This window comes from Haematobia irritans, chromosome 5 (assembly GCF_050003625.1).
Source record: "Haematobia irritans isolate KBUSLIRL chromosome 5, ASM5000362v1, whole genome shotgun sequence".
Lineage (NCBI taxonomy): Eukaryota > Metazoa > Arthropoda > Insecta > Diptera > Muscidae > Haematobia > Haematobia irritans.
The window spans coordinates 98,382,436-98,399,713 of NC_134401.1; the positions used below are offsets into that span (position 1 = coordinate 98,382,436).

At 34.4% G+C, this 17,278-nt stretch overlaps 1 protein-coding gene across 1 annotated transcript; it reads right to left on the reverse strand.

The window, feature by feature from the left end:
• Positions 1 to 1,449: 1,449 nt before the first annotated feature.
• On the reverse strand, positions 1,450 to 10,793 carry LOC142241370 (uncharacterized). Its single transcript, XM_075313148.1, has 2 exons — positions 10,417 to 10,793; positions 1,450 to 1,839 (listed from the first exon to the last, which is right to left on the reverse strand). Exons 1-2 carry the CDS (start codon positions 10,674 to 10,676, stop codon positions 1,587 to 1,589), a joined length of 513 nt encoding a protein of 170 aa, XP_075169263.1. The 5' UTR covers positions 10,677 to 10,793; the 3' UTR covers positions 1,450 to 1,586.
• Between the last annotated feature and the right edge of the window lie 6,485 nt (positions 10,794 to 17,278).

Genomic DNA, 17,278 nt, shown 5'->3' on the forward strand with positions numbered 1-17,278 from the left:
TTGTTGCATATTAAAAGATGCAACAGTCCACGCCAACGCCAACTATACAACTGAAGTGCCAAACAAAACCAAGCAAAGCCAAAACATTCCTACAACAACAAACACACATGTGCCTTTATTGAAAACAACACCTCATCCAGCCAATAAACCATCCAAGAATAACAAATACACACACAAACCACTAAATGGACAAAAATAAAAACAACCCCACGCTCATGTATACACAACAAAACTCAAGTAACATCATCTTTACATTAATCACATTCCACTATGCCGATAAAGATCTCTGTACTATGCATTAGTTCATCGCATCTGCTGACAATTTACTCTAAGAATAATATTCGTAAAGGCACACCAGTTTACGATCAATGAAACGTTTAACTTAAAATTTGCAAAATTTTCATTAAATGTTATCTACCATTTTTGACGAAAATGTCTATAAATTTAATTACATGTGAACTAAAAATATTTCATTGGGTAATTTTTTACCAACAATTATTAACTATAGGAATTGTCAGTAAGAAATTGCTATCCACTTTCAAGTTCATTTTTCGTAAAAAAATATTTTCTCATACAAAAAAATCTTATAGTAAATTGCACTTATTATTTAGAAAATACTTTACATTTCACAAGTAGTTTTATAGCATAACAAACGAATTTTTACCTACCAGTTAAGAAATTTTTTAAGGAAATTTCCATCGTATTTTGTAGGCCATGAACTAAACGATTGCTACTTAGAATTTGTAAAATTTCCTTTCGAGTAGTTAATTTTCGTTTAAGATACGAAAAATGAACTAAAATTCTGGAAAATTCTTGTAATAAATTATTGTAAAAATCTTCTTAAATTTACGAGACACTTTTTTTCTGTGTATGGACGAATATACATATGTTCCATTAATGTATTTCCTTGGTCCACTAAACAATCACTTTTGTTTTCATTTTGGTATAGAAGCTTTGGCCATACCAAATTTAGTTCTCCCCTTTATGCAAAATTATATTAAGAAAAAATTTGCATATTTAATTTATTTATTGTACATTATTGCTAGAGCCAATTTTAAGAGCATGCATTTTTTGTGCTTCTTTTTTTTTAATTTATTAATTCGTTTTTTTTTCATATTTCTCTATGAATGATGTCAGTCCATACGAATGAATCAACTAATCAACGAAGAAACGTCAATGGGGCCAAATGAAAAATATGGGAGTAGGAAATATGTTGAATATAAAATAAAAAAGTGAACAGAAATTTTCTACATAGAAAATATGTTGAGTATGTAGCCATTTTTTTTTTCTCTATAGTATAATTGAATTGAATATGCCACCATAAGACCTTGGGTCAATATGGTGGGATATGTTTGGAAAATTCTAAATTCCAATCTATAAAGTTGTGCTGATGATTAAAGAGAGCAAAATCCAGGCTACTCGTAATTTAATGAATTGAAAGACCAGATATATTTTGTTTTTTTTTTTTAATATTATTCTTTTTGATTATACAAAAAAAAAAAACAAATATATGCAATACTATAAACAATTTTGAAAAAAATAAAATAACATCATCTATGAAATCCGTATTGATTGAAGTGACCTCCTTATTTCTGACCATTGGTCACTGCTGGTGGTGTTGTTGTTGTTGTTGCTGGATCACATGGAAGTTCGTTTATCATTTTCTCTGTGTCTTTAACCACATCGTCGAAAAAATTATTGACCTCCATTGACATACGTTGCCTACGCATCATATGACGCTGACCCCAATTCAAGGATATATAACGTCCTATGTAGCAACCACATTGGGAGCAATAGTGATTGTAATCATAACGGCCTTCCCATTTAATTGGTCCTTTGCTGAAAATAAATAAACAAACAAAAAACAACAACAACAAAATAGAAACATTAATAATTTGGGAAATTTAAATCATACACAATACACATTAAAACAAAAATATACGAAGGTGGTCCAATAAATTCTTGGTACCACTTCATAAATATTTCTGTATCTTTTATTGTTGTGCAATTTATTTAAGTTGTTTTTTTTTAACTTTTGATTTGAAACATATAAACATAATACATACACGCACAGAAAAACCATGTTTGGACATGGTTGCCGCATCCATTTAATGCTTATCTAGAGCATGTAATTGCCGCGAAAACCATGTATTTTGTCTTTGTAAAAATAGTTTTCGAGCGGAGAAAAATGTATGGTGGCAATAAGCATTTGAATGGTTATCAAATACCGCAAACATGTTCTATCATTTAAATGATAGAATTTGAGACCATTACATGATCGGGAAAATCATGTACCTGACCATTCAATTTTTTTTACTTTTTTACAGGGAAAAAAGTATTTTTATAGGTTAAGTATAGATATGTCTAGAACCATTACATGACCATAAAGACCATTTACATTTTTTCGTGACCATTTAATTTTTTAACTTTTTTGCAGCGAAAAGAATTTTATAAAAACATTGAGCAGGTACACACGATTTTCATTTTGCGCGTCAGTCGTGTGTTGATTGTTTCTTGGAATGGACGGAGAATACGGATTTACTGTGTTTTGTGTTAATTTATTTATTCAGAAGTGGCACGTGGTTTTATGTGAACACAAAAAAGGAAAGTGTAATTGAAAAAATGTACCTGTTTTTTGTTCTGCATTTTGCTATATGGATCATTTATTTTTATTTGCAGTTACATGATGTCTGCGTTTGTAAATTTGATGGGCACGATGTAAATATGGAATAATTACTTATTGTTGAAATTGAAAAAAAAAGAATGTGTAAAAATATATGATGTTTGCTTGAACGGCATTATAAATACACATAAACAATGAATTAGTTTATAAATAAATAAAAACAAACAAATAAATGTAATTTTGTGTTTTCTTTTCTCAAGTGGCGTCCTTTTTTCGACGATGAAAAAAGTTTTTTCATAAAGATCAAAACATTTTAGGTTGTGACCATGTTCTTTTAACTAGAAGAAAAACATTTTGAATGAATACCATAACATTTTAAATCGTGACCATTGTCTTTTCATTCAAACAAAATTCTTTTTATCAATATAATAACATTTTAGATGAGGACAATTATATTTTTCTTAGAACCATGTTCACTGATCCAACATGGTTGCAGGTTAAAATGTTACATGGTCGCCGCAAAAATAGCTCCTATCATATTATTTTGCTCTTCGAATATGATTGTGACAATCATGTTTCTTCTCTGCGTGTAAAAAATAAAATAAATAATACTCTTTTATTTTTCATGTTAGCCTGATAATGAAACAGGCAATTGACGTCCAAATGCATTATATCTAATTATACAATTATTTTTCGAGCTTTATGGACAGATATAGATTAAGGAACATGATTAATAGAGCCATTGAAAAGAAAACGCCAGATACCAATCTATACACGCCTGGACTGTACATGTTTCGGTTCGGGCGAATGAACCTTTCCACAGCCTTTAGTATAGTCTGGCTGGGAGAGATAACTCAATTTTGGGCCCTTTATGCTAACTCCTTATGGAGAAAACATTTGGGAAATTTCCTCTTACAAATTGAATCATCTTTTCTCCCACTGTACATCATCTTTTCATATAACTTACAAGTCCCTTAATCTTATTTTTATTTCGTTTTGTTACATAGTAATGCAACAACACGAAATTTATTTTTAGAAAGCTAATTTGTTAGAATTCACCTAAGTGGTGAACAGTCGAACAATGCTTGTTGTTTCTACAGTCAACTACAACATATGACAATTAACAGAAACTGGTTTCCAGGATACAACAACAATTCTAACGCGTACATTAGTCGTGTTTTTCCTAGTTTTACGACGGGCTCATCGTTGCTTATTATATTTCATGTTAGCCTGATAATGAAACAGGCAATTGACGTCCAAATGCATTATATCTAATTATACAATTATTTTTCGAGCTTTATGGACAGATATAGATTAAGGAACATGATTAATAGAGCCATTGAAAAGAAAACGCCAGATACCAATCTATACACGCCTGGACTGTACATGTTTCGGTTCGGGCGAATGAACCTTTCCACAGCCTTTAGTATAGTCTGGCTGGGAGAGATAACTCAATTTTGGGCCCTTTATGCTAACTCCTTATGGAGAAAACATTTGGGAAATTTCCTCTTACAAATTGAATCATCTTTTATTCTTTTATTATTTATTTAATTTTTATGTATGTAAGACCTAACACCCTTGGCTGATAAGTCCCCGGTATAACAAAGAAAAACACATTTTTTACAAAAATTCATTTTCATTATTCAACATAGTTCCCTTCAAGAGCGATACAACGATTATAACGACCTTCCAATTTTTTGATACCATTTTGGTAGTACTCCTTCGGTTTTGCCTCAAAATAGGCCTCAGTTTCGGCGATCACCTCTTCATTGCAGCTAAATTTTTTCCCTGCGAGCACTCTTTTGAGGTCTGAGAACAAGAAAAAGTCGCTGGGGGCCAGATCTGGAGAATACGGTGGGTGGGGAAGCAATTCGAAGTCCAATTCATGAATTTTTGCCATCGTTCTCAATGAATTGTGGCACGGTGCGTTGTCTTGGTGGAACAACACTTTTTTCTTCTTCATATGGGGCCGTTTTGCCGCGATTTCGACCTTCAAAAGTTCCAATAACGCCATATAATAGTCACTGTTGATGGTTTTTCCCTTCTCAAGATAATCGATAAAAATTATTCCATGCGCATCCCAAAAAACAGAGGCCATTACTTTGCCAGCGGACTTTTGAGTCTTTCTACGCTTCGGAGACGGTACACCGGTCGCTGTCCACTCAGCCGACTGTCGATTGGACTCAGGAGTGTATTGATGGAGCCATGTTTCATCCATTGTCACATATCGACGGAAAAACTCGGCTATATTACGAGTTAACAGCTGCAAACACCGCTCCGAATCATCAACACGTTGCTGTTTTTGGTCAAATGTGAGCTCGAGCGGCACCCATTTTGCACAGAGCTTCCGCATATCCAAATATTGATGAATGATATGACCAACACGTTCCTTTGATATCTTTAAGGCCTCTGCTATCTCGATCTACTTCATTTTACGGTCACTCAAAATCATTTTGTGGATTTTTTATGTTTTCATCGGTAACCACCTCTTTCGGCCGTCCACTGCGTTCACCGTCCTCCGTGCTCATTTCACCACGCTTGATTTTTGCATACCAATCAATTATTGTTGATTTCACTGGGGCAGAGTCCGGAAACTCATTATCAAGCCAAGTTTTTGATTCCACCGTATTTTTTCCCTTCAGAAAACAGTATTTTATCAAAACGTGAAATTCCTTTTTTTCCATTTTTTTTCACAATAACAAAAGTTGCTTCACAAAAGACGCTCTATCTCACAAACTAATTGACTTACAGACGTCAAATGTTGACACGAATCCTTTGAAGGTTGGTACTATATAAAAATAATATGCATTTAATACTAGCGACGCCATCTATGTGTCAGACCGGGAACTTATCAGCCAACCTATTTACTCCAAAACCGACACTGGTTAATTGGATTCCGGTACAAAATCCGAACACTGATGGTAACAGCGTGAGTGTGTGTGAGCGCGATAAACCAACCAAATGTCATACGTGAGCGTGCCTGTTTTGTGAGTGTGCCAGTTTCGGAAAAAACGGATCCTCAGGTAACTAACTCATAGAATTATTCATGAGTCACGGGATTTTGTGCATGAATGTGTGTGAGTATAAATTTTCTTTTCGTGAGTATGCGTGAGTCATACTAACAAATATCGTATGTGAGTAAGATTTTTCCGTTGTGAGTTTGCGTACACACTTGTAGTACACTGAAATAAATATAGACCTAATATTCCACAATCTTTCGAACCTAAATTTCTGGTTACGCAATTTACGTAATATTAAGTACAAATTTCTTAAAAAACTTATAGTGGCCATATCTCCTTAAATATGTGTCCTAGAGCGAAAAAAAGGTTAATTCGTGACCACCTCCAAAAAATCAAAATTTTGATGAAAATCCTCAAAAAAAATCAAAATTTTTTATATGAAAAATTTAAATTGTCCATATCTCCTTAAATATGCGTCCTAGAGCGAAAAGAATTCGTGACCATCCCCAAAAAATAAAAATTTTGATGAAAATCCTCAAAAAATCAAATTTTTTTATATGAAAAACCTAAATTGGCCATATCTCCTTAAATATGCGTCCTAGAGCGAAAAGAAGGTTAATTCGTGATCAGACCCAAAAATCAAAATTTTTATGAAAGTCCTGAAAAGAAATCAAAATTTTTATATGAAAAACTTAAATTGGCCATATCTCCTTAAATGTGCGTCCTAGAGCGAAAAGAAGGTCAATTCGTGATCACACCCAAAAAATCAAGATTTTTATGAAAATACTCAAAAAATCAAATTTTTTATATGAAAAACTTAAATTGGCCATATCTCCTTAAATATGCGTCCTATAGCGAAAACAAACCAAAACCACTCCCTAAAAATCAAAATTTTGATGAAAATCCTCAACAAAAAGCAAAAAATCAAAATTTTTATATGAAAACTTAAATTGGCCGTATCTCCTTAAATATGCGTCCTAGAGCGAAAAGGACTTTAATTCGTGACCACCCCCAAAAATCAAAATTTTGATGAAAATCCTCAAAAAATCAAATTTTTTATATGAAAAACTTAAATTGGCCATATCTCCTTAAATATGCGCCCTAGAGCGAAAAGAAGGCTAATTCGTGATCACACCCAAAAAATCAAAATTTTTAGAAAGTCCTCAAAAGAAATCAAAATTTTTATATGAAAAACTTAAATTGGCCATATCTCCTTAAATATGCGTCCTAGAGCGAAAAGAAGGCCAATTCGTGATCACACCCAAAAAATCAAGATTTTTATGAAAATCCTCAAAAAATCAAAATTTTGATGAAAATTCTCAAAAAAATCAAAATTTTTATATGAAAAACTTAAAGTGGCCATATCTCCTTCAATATTTCATATGAAAAACTTAAATGGGCCATATCTCCTTATATATGTGTCCTAGAGCGAAAAGAAGGTTAATTCGTGATCACACCCAAAAAATCAAAATTTTTATGAAAGTCCTCAAAAAATCAATTCTTTTATATGGAAAAGTTAAATTGGCCATATCTACAAATATGCGTCCTAGAGCGAAAAGAAGGTTAATTCGTGACCACCTCCAAAAATAAAAATTTTGATGAAAGTCCTCAAAAAAAAATCAAATTTTTTATATGAAAAACGTAAATTGGTCATATCTCCTTAAATATGCGTCCTAGAGCGAAAAGAAGGTTAATTCGTGACCACTCCCTAAAAATCAAAATTTTGATGAAAATCCTCAACAAAAAAAAATCAAAATTTTTTATATGAAAAACTTAAATTGGCCATATCTCCTTAAATATGCGTCCTAAAGCGAAAAGAATTCGTGACCATCCCAAAAAAATAAAAATTTTGATGAAAATCCTCAAAAAATCAAATTTTTTATATGAAATACTTAAAGTGGCCATATCTCCTTAAATGTGCGTCCTAGAGCGAAAAGAAGGTTAATTCGTGACCACCCCAAAAAAATCAAATGCTTGGCTGGCTTGGAACCTCTATGGGGAAAACCAAATTCCGTAACTGATCACTTTCGTGCAAGCGAAGCAGCACCTTATCTCTTTCCAATCCAACATTTGTGAGTTTTTGCGCTATTGGAAAATGCAATGTCATTAGTCCAAGCTCATTTTTCAATATGTGTTGTACCCGTTTTTGCTATATGTTCAGCACACGAGCAAGTTTTCTTCTACTGCGGTGGGGATTTCGATAAATATGTTATACTTTCTATATTTTCTATAGAGAGACTTTCTATAGAGAATTTTATCACAATTTTATTTGTATAGAAAATTTTATAAAATTTTATATGTATAGAAAATTTTATAAAAATTTTATTTCTATAGAAAATTTTGTAAATTTTTTCCATAGAGAACTATTGTCAAAATTTTATTTCGGTAGAAAATTTTGTTACAATTTTATTTCTATAGAAAATTTTATCAAAATTATTTTTCTATGGAAAAATTTGTCAATATTTAATTTCTGTAGAAAATGTTGTCAAAATTTTATTCCTGTTGAAAATTTTGTAAAATTTTCATTTCTATAGAGAATTTTATCAAAATTGTATTTATATAGAAAATTTTATAAAATTTTATTCCTATAGAAAATTTTATAAACATTTTATTTCTATAGAAAATGTTCTCAAAATTTTATTTCTTTAAAAAAATTTCTCAAAATTTTATTTCTATAGAAAATTTTGTAAATTTTTTCCATAGAGAACTATTGTCAAAATTTTATTTCGGTAGAAAATTTTGTCAAAATTTATTTTCTGTAGAAAATTTTGTTACAATTTTATTTCTATAGAAAATTTTATCAAATTTTTTTTTCTATGGAAAATGTTGTCAATATTTAATTTCTGTAGAAAATTGTGTCAAAATTTTATTCCTGTTAAAAATTTTGTCAAATTTTCATTTCTATAGAAAATTTTGTCAAAATTATATTTCTATAGAAAATTTTGTCAAAATTATATTTCTATAGAAAATTTTGTCAAAATTTCATTGCTATAGAAAGGTTTGTCGAAATTTCATTTCTATAGAAAATTTTGTCAAAATTTTATTTCCATAGAAAATTTTGCCTATACAAATTTTATTTCTATATACAATTTTGTCAAAAATTTATTTCTGTAGAAAATTTTGTCAAAATTATATTTCTATAGAAAATAGAAGTTCCTGTGGAGAGGAATATTTTGCAAAATCTACCTAATTCTAATTTCAGGCAAGTCTGACAAATATTGCCGTAAGTGGATGCTCAAGAAGTCAAATCGGAAGTTCCGTGTATATGGAACCAAATTCAAAACAAGGCTTTGTGGTCCTAATACAACTCTAGGTTTCGCCAAAAAAAATAACTCCAATCTTGATCAAATCGGATAAATATTGCTATGTTAATATGCTCAAGAAGCCAAATCGGGAGAACGGGCTATATGAAGGCGATGACAAAACTTGGACCTAATTCTAATTTCAGGCAAATCTGACAAATATTGCGGTAACTAGATCCTCAAGAAGTCAAATCGGGAGATCGGCCTATAAGGGAGATATATAAAAAAACCCGACCGGCGGAGCCGATATTCGAACTTGAACAGTTTGAGGTGTTTTTCTCTAAGTTTGCAAATTTGTGGGTCCCCAATAGGTCCATGGTCTGACTGGTAGGCGTTGGGTATGAAATTTTGTTTTAGCTGTCAAATCCACAATTATGAACCGATTTTTATGTTTTTTTTCGATTTCGATGATTTTTTCTTTGCACCAAAAAGTTTGACATGGATCCCACAATTAATGTTTTTTTGTAAAATTTTAACTAAATGGCGTCAGTATTTTGAACCTCTAAGGTCCGTTTTTGGCCGGATCCTTGTTTGTTTTCGTAACTGGATTCCCTACAAATTCTACGCATTTTAGGAGAAAACTTCGTATTTTTTCTTTGAGTGTATGAATTATTTTTTATTAAAAATTAAAAAAATGTCAATAATTTATTTAATAGATCTAGTCTTCCCACTTTGATAAAAAAGTGTATCAATTAATTTCTTTATTAAAAATCTAAAATAATTGGCATAATTGACCTAATGTGTCTAGTTTGATTGGGAGCCACCGTGGTGCAATGGTTAGCATGCCCGCCTTGCATACACACGGTCATGGGTTCGATTCCTGTATCGACCGAACACCAAAAAGTTTTTCAGCGGTGGATTATCCCACCTCAGTAATGCTGGTGACATTTCTGAGGGTTTCAAAGCTTCTCTAAGTGGTTTCACTGCAATGTGGAACGCCGTTCAAGGGGCTCCGGAGGTCAAATCTGTGGATAGGTTTATATGGGGGCTATATATAATTATGGACCGATTTCGACCAATTTTTGCATGGGTGTTTGAGGCCATATATTAACACCACATACCAAATTTCAACCGAATCGGTTGAATTTTGCTCTATATAATTATGGACTATATATAATTATGGACCGATATGGACCATTTTGTGCATGGTTGTTAGAGACCATATACCAACACCATGTACCAAATTTCAGCCGGATCGGATGAAATTTGCTTCTCTTAGAGGGTCTGAAAGCCAAATTTGGGGGTCCGTTTATATGGGGGCTATACGTAAAAGTGGACCGATATGGCCCATTTGCAATACCATCTGACCTACATCAATAACAACTACTTGTGCCAAGTTTCAAGTCTATAGCTTGTTTCGTTCGGAAGTTAGCGTGATTTCAACAGACGGACGGACGGACGGACGGACGGACATGCTCAGATCGACTCAGAATTTCACCACGACCCAGAATATATATACTTTATGGGGTCTTAGAGCAATAATATACCCCAACCTATGGTGGAGGGTATAAAAATCTTTAATAATATTTACCAACAACAACAGCATGCATTAATAAACACTGCCAATTTTTGGCAAAAAGTTACTGCGAATTTATCGACACGCGTCTTATTATGTTTGCGACAGGCAGGACAATCGATTTCGACTGGCTCCTTTAGAAGATGACCGACATTCTTTGGTATTTCAGGAGCTTTAGGTTCGAGTGTATTACGACTGGCTACATTAGAGGGACCGGTTGAAGTTGAGGCAGTAGTAGTAGTAGTAGTAGTAGTAGCAACAGTTGTTTGGGCCATTATTTTTTCGCTTTTGTTGGGCAATGAGAGAGTGCGCGCGTAGTGACTCTTCGGGTGTGACAAAATTTACTAAACACTCCGGATAAGATGAAATGAAACAAACAAAAAAATTCGAAATTTACTACTCGCCAAATGTAGGATGGAGGGAATTTGATGTTTGTGAGCTCTACATAGCGACAATATGGCTGGCAATGAGAAGCAATCATTGAATATTTAAGAGATAGCATTTCGTGAGTTATGCTATGCATAGATAGATGTCTTTGCCAGCTTCGGCATTATTTAAAAAATGTAAGAGATCATCACAGTATATTCGTCATCGCCCACAATAAAAAACAAAATAAATACAGAATGTGTAGCAGATCCCATCAAATTCAATAAAAAACAAATATGAAAGTGCTACAGTTGGGATTAGTCGACAAAATGTTAGCCATTCCCTATACTGCTAAAAAGATTTTTAAAAATGATTCATTCACGAAACTAATTTATCAAATTAATTTTTATAATTAAAATTGCTTTAATCACAAAAATGAAAGTAAAAATCAAGAATTGAATAAATAAAGGGTGATTTGTTAAGAGCTTGATAACTTTTTTTTTAAAAAAAACGCATAAAATTTGCAAAATCTCATCGGTTCTTTATTTGAAACGTTAGATTGGTCCATGACATTTACTTTTTGAAGATAATTTCATTTAAATGTTGACCGCGGCTGCGTCTTAGGTGGTCCATTCGGAAAGTCCAATTTTGGGCAACTTTTTCGAGCATTTCGGCCGGAATAGCCCGAATTTCTTCGGAAATGTTGTCTTCCAAAGCTGGAATAGTTGCTGGCTTATTTCTGTAGACTTTAGACTTGACGTAGCCCCACAAAAAATAGTCTAAAGGCGTCAAATCGCATGATCTTGGTGGCCAACTTACCGGTCCATTTCTTGAGATGAATTGTTCTCCGAAGTTTTCCCTCAAAATGGCCATAGAATCGTGAGCTGTGTGGCATGTAGCGCCATCTTGTTGAAACCACATGTCAACCAAGTTCAGTTCTTCCATTTTTGGCAACAAAAAGTTTGTTAGCATCGAACGATAGCGATCGCCATTCACCGTAACGTTGCGTCCAACAGCATCTTTGAAAAAATACGGTCCAATGATTCCACCAGCGTACAAACCACACCAAACAGTGCATTTTTCGGGATGCATGGGCAGTTCTTGAACGGCTTCTGGTTGCTCTTCACTCCAAATGCGGCAATTTTGCTTATTTACGTAGCCATTCAACCAGAAATGAGGCTCATCGCTGAACAAAATTTGTCGATAAACACATTTCGAAACGAACACTGATTTTGGTAATAAAATTCAATGATTTGCAAGCGTTGCTCGTTAGTAAGTCTATTCATGATGAAATGTCAAAGCATACTGAGCATCTTTCTCTTTGACACCATGTCTGAAATCCCACGTGATCTGTCAAATACTAATGCATGAAAATCCTAACCTCAAAAGAATCACCCTTTATAAAAAATTAAAATAAAAGAAATTTAATTGATTTCTTCAATACTTCAAATAAATTTTTAATTGATTCAACTACAAATTTAATTGAATTTAATCGAAAAAAAACTCAATAAAAACTTTAATTGAGACAACCAATTATTTACATAGAAAAACATATTTTTCAATTGTGAAATTAACTATTAAATGAAATTGGCAATACCTATTAAATGAAATTGATTCATTGACGAAAATTATAGTATCAGAGAATTGATTAGAAATTGAAAATATACCTGATTAAAAAAATGTAAATTGATTTTTGCTATTATTTATACCCTTCACCACTACTGTGGTACAGGGTATAATAAGTTTGTGCATTTGTATGTAACGCCAAGAAGGAAAAGTCTGGGACCCATCGTTTAGTATACCGATCATCTTAGAATTAAATTCAGAGTCGATTTAGCAATGTCCGTCTGTCTGTCCGTCCGTCTGTCTGTATATGTAATTTTGTGTGTAAAGTACAGCTCGCAGTTTAAGTCCGATCGTCCTCAAATTTGGCACAGAGTTTTACATTGGCTCAAAGACAATGGCTACTGATTTTGGAAAAAATCAGTTCAGATTTAGATATAGCTGCCATATATATTTATCACCGATCTGGTCATAATTGACGTATTTACCAACGTATTTTCTCAAACTTTCGGCCAGCCAAATATTTTGGGACTTTCGTAAGATGTGCAAAATATCAGCCAAATCGGTTTAGATTTCGATATAGTTCCCATATATATCATTCGTCCGATTTGAACTTATATGGCCTCAAAAGCCAGAATTTTGCCCTGATTCGCTTCAAATTTTGCACAAGGAGTACATTTAATAGTACCATTAAGTGTACCAAATTTCGTTGAAATCGGTTCTGATTTAGATATAGCTCCCATATATATTTTTTGTCCGATTTTCACTTAAATGGTCTCAAAAGCCACAGTTTTGTCCTGATTTGCTTCAAATTTTGCACAAGAAGTACGTTTAATAGTAGTTTTAATTGTGCTAAATTTGGTTGAAATCGGTTCAGATTTAGATATAGCTCCCATATAAACCTTTCGTCGGATTTCGACTAATATGGCCTCAAAAGCCAGAGTTTTGCCCTGATTTGCTTCAAATTTTGCACAAGGAGTACGTATGAGTAGTATCGTTAAGCGTGCTAATTTTGGTTGAATAGCTCCCATATATATTTTTCGGCCGATTTACACCCATATGACCACGGAGGCAAAAATTATTCTCCCATTTATGTTTTTTGCTGAGATAGCAGGATTATTATTCTAATTATGCATGTCAAATTTGGTCAAAATCGGTTTATATTTAGATATAGCTCCCATATATATGTACACCAGAGTAGGGGAAATATGGTAGAATGTTTCATATTTTAGACCCATTTTCAATGGGAGTTCCTCCAATTGATTCGATACACAAAATTCTGTGATGATTTCCCCATATCGTTGTCATATTCTACACACTGTAATGCCAAACTTTCCACCGAATGGTCGAATTTTCAATAAACCTCCGACTTGTGGAAATATCGCCCGAATTGCAAATGTAATTAAAGTGTTTGGGGAACGTTTGTCGACAGCCAGGAAGTCTGGATCGGGGGGAAATCGAAAACCGGAAGCCGCTGAGACGACAAAGAGAGTTGCCGGTAGTTTCAAGCGAAACCCTAACCTCTCTCTCCGAGATGCCGCAAATAAGCTGGGTGTATCGTCTACAACCGTGCATCGAGCCAAAAAACGAGCCGGGCTATCGACTTACAAGAAGGTAGTGACTCCAAATCGCGATGATAAACAAAATACGACGGCCAAAGCGCGATCCCGGAGGCTGTACACGGCGATGCTGACGAAGTTTAACTGCGTGGTAATGGACGACGAAACCTACGTCAAAGCCGACTACAAGCAGCTTCCGGGACAGGAGTTTTATACGGCAAAAGGAAGGGGAAAGGTAGCAGATATTTTCAAGCACATAAAACTGTCAAAGTTCGCAAAGGAATATCTGGTTTGGCAAGCCATCTGTACCTGTAGCTTGAAAAGCAGCATTTTCATAGCTTCCGGGACTGTCAACCAAAAAATTTACGTGAAAGAGTGTTTGAATAAACGTCTGCTGCCTTTCCTGAAGAAACACGGTTGTTCCGTACTGTTTTGGCCGGATTTGGCATCTTGCCATTACGGTAAAATAGGCCATGGAGTGGTACGCCGCCAACAACGTGCAGGTGGTTCCCAAGGACAAGAACCCTCCCAACACGCCTGAGCTCCGCCCAATTGAGAAATACTGGGCTATTGTCAAGCGGAACCTAAAGAAGATCAAAAAAACTGCTAAGGACGAGCAGTAGTTCAAGGCAAACTGGCTTTCTGCGGCGAAGAAGGTGGACAAGGTGGCTGTACAAAATCTGATGGCAGGTGTCAAGCGTGAGGCCCGGCAATTCGAATTTGGAAAATCGAAAGCCTAACTGAATATTTTTCCTGAATTTTATACTAATCGAACTTGAAAAAGAAATTTAATTTGATTTTTTAAATAAACGATTTCACCGATTTACACGCGTTTTCCCTTGACCAAATTTTGACCGTATCACCCTTTAAATCATAAATGCTATTTCGTACAATTGCATCAAAATTGCTCTAGTTATACCCTCCACCATAGGATGGGGGGTATATTAACTTTGTCATTCCATTTGTAACACATCGAAATATTGCTCTAAGACCCCATAAAGTATATATATTCCGGGTCGTGGTGAAATTCTGAGTCGATCTGAGCATGTCCGTCCGCCGGCCGTCTGTTGAAATCACGCTAACTTCCGAACGAAACAAGCTATCGACTTGAAACTTGGCACAAGTAGTTGTTATTGATGTAGGTCAGATGGTGTTGAAAATGGGCCATATCGGTTCACTTGTACATATAGCCCCCATATAAACGGACCCCCAAATTTTGCTTGCGAGTCCTCTAAGAGAAGCAAATTTCATCCGATCCGGCTGAAATTTGGTACATGGTGTTAGTATATGGTCTCTAACAACCATGCAAAAATTGGTTCACATTGGTCCATAATTATATATAGCCCCCATATAAATCGATCCCCCGATGTGGCTTGCGGAGCCTCTAAGAGAACCAAATTTCATCCGATCCGGCTGAAATTTGGTACATGGTGTTAGTATATGGTCTCTAACAACCATGCACAAATTGGTCCACATCGGTTCATAATTGTATATAGCCCCCATATAAACCGATCCCCCGATTTGGCTGCAGAGCCTCTAAGAGAAACAAATTTCATCCGATCCGGCTGAAATTTGGTACATGATGTTAGTATATGGTCTCTAATGACCATGTAAAAATTGGTCTATAATTATATATAGCCCCCATATAAACCGATCACCAGATTTAACCTCCGGATACTCTTGGAAGACCAAAATTCATCTGATTCAGTTGAAATGTGGTACGTGATGTTAATATATGGCCTCAAACACCCATGCAAAAATTGGTCAATATCGGTCCATAATTATATATAGGCCCCTTATAAACCGATCCCCAGATTGGACCTCCGGAAGAGCAAAATTCTTCCCATTCGGTTGAAGTTTGGTACATGATGTTAGTATATGGTATCCAACAACCATGCAGGAATTGGTTCCCATCAGTCCATAATTATTATAGCTCCCATATGAACCGATCGGCAGATTTGACCTCCGGTGCCTTTTGGAGAAGCAAAATTCATCCGATCTGGTTGAGATTTGGTGCGTGGTGGTAGTATATGATATTTAACAACCATGCCAAAAGTGGTCCATATCAGTCCATAATCATTTATAGCCCCCATATAAACCGATCCCGAGATTTGGTTTTGGAGGAGCAAATTTCATCCGAGAGAGTTGAAATTTTTGGATGACAGTCTTTCGTAGAAGTTTCTACGCAATCCATGGTGGAGGGTACATAAGATTCGGCCTGGCCGAACTTACGGCCGTATATACTTGTTTTTTACTAACATTGGGTTCCACCCTAGTCCATTAGCCGACTTAAATTTTGAGTCTATAGATTTTGTAGAAGTCTATCAAATTCTGTCCAGATCGAGTGATATTTAAATGTATGTACACGCGAAGAAAAAAAAAAACGTTTGGAAAACGTATACCGAAAACGTTTTTCTTTTGTTAGAGTTTTTTGAATTGCATCGAAAATTTTAAGCTTTTATCACCAAGAAAAGTCGTTTATTACAAAATTTTTATATTTTCAATAAAAAAAGTTATTTTTGAAACAACGTGTTGTTGTCCATTTCGTTTATATCAAACACTGTTCTTTTCTGACTTTAGGTCTTTAATAAGACACATTTTACAGTTCAAAATTTAATATACTACAATGTAATGTTGAACATTTTTTTCGGAATCTTCCGAACATATCTGGAATATATGTAAAAAAAACAAACAAACAAAAACTTTGATCGAAGCAGGAATCGAACCCACGACCCTTGGCATGCAAGTCGGACGTAGCAACCACTGCTCCACGATGCCAAACTAAATGTTTGTTTCTGTTAAATAAACTTTGTTTATTCGGTTCGTGGGCGCCGCAAGCTATGCTATATAAATATAACTTATATGGATATTTAGTGTGTTGGCTTACAAAGTGCATGGTCCGCGGTTCGATTCTCCGTCCAGGCGAAAGGTAAAAGAATTTTAAAAATTTATAAAATCTGTCTTCTACATTGTTTGTATTACAGAAAAAGGTGCTAAGAACTAAAAAACTTAGTGGAAGTGAGAAATATGTGAGGGAAAACGCAATTAGCCAGAAAAAAATTTTTTTCAGTTAGTCTTTATGAAATTGTTTTTACATCCAGGAAAAGAATAAGCGTTTATCACAAAAAGTATATACTTTTCTTCCAAATACACTTCCTTACAGCGAAAAGCAAATGAGAAACGAACTTTGTTTGTCTAAAATTTCGTTTGGGAGGAACGAATTATTTTTTTGCGTGTATTTGGAGCAAACCTTTATAGATAGCCCCCAACACATTTGACGGATGTGATATGGTATCGAAAATTTGGATCTACAAAGTGGTGCAGGGTATAATATAGTCGACCCCGCCCTACTTTAGACTTTCCTTACTTGTTTTTTAATTAATTCAATT

Excerpts from the sequence above, each read along its gene's own strand:
- LOC142241370 (XM_075313148.1), bottom strand. The coding sequence starts at position 10,676 with ATGGCCCAAACAACTGTTGCTACTACTACTACTACTACTACTACTGCC. Across the intron at positions 1,840-10,416 it reads AATGCATGCTGTTGTTGTTG|CAAAGGACCAATTAAATGGG; the intron begins GTAAATATTATT and ends ATTTATTTTCAG.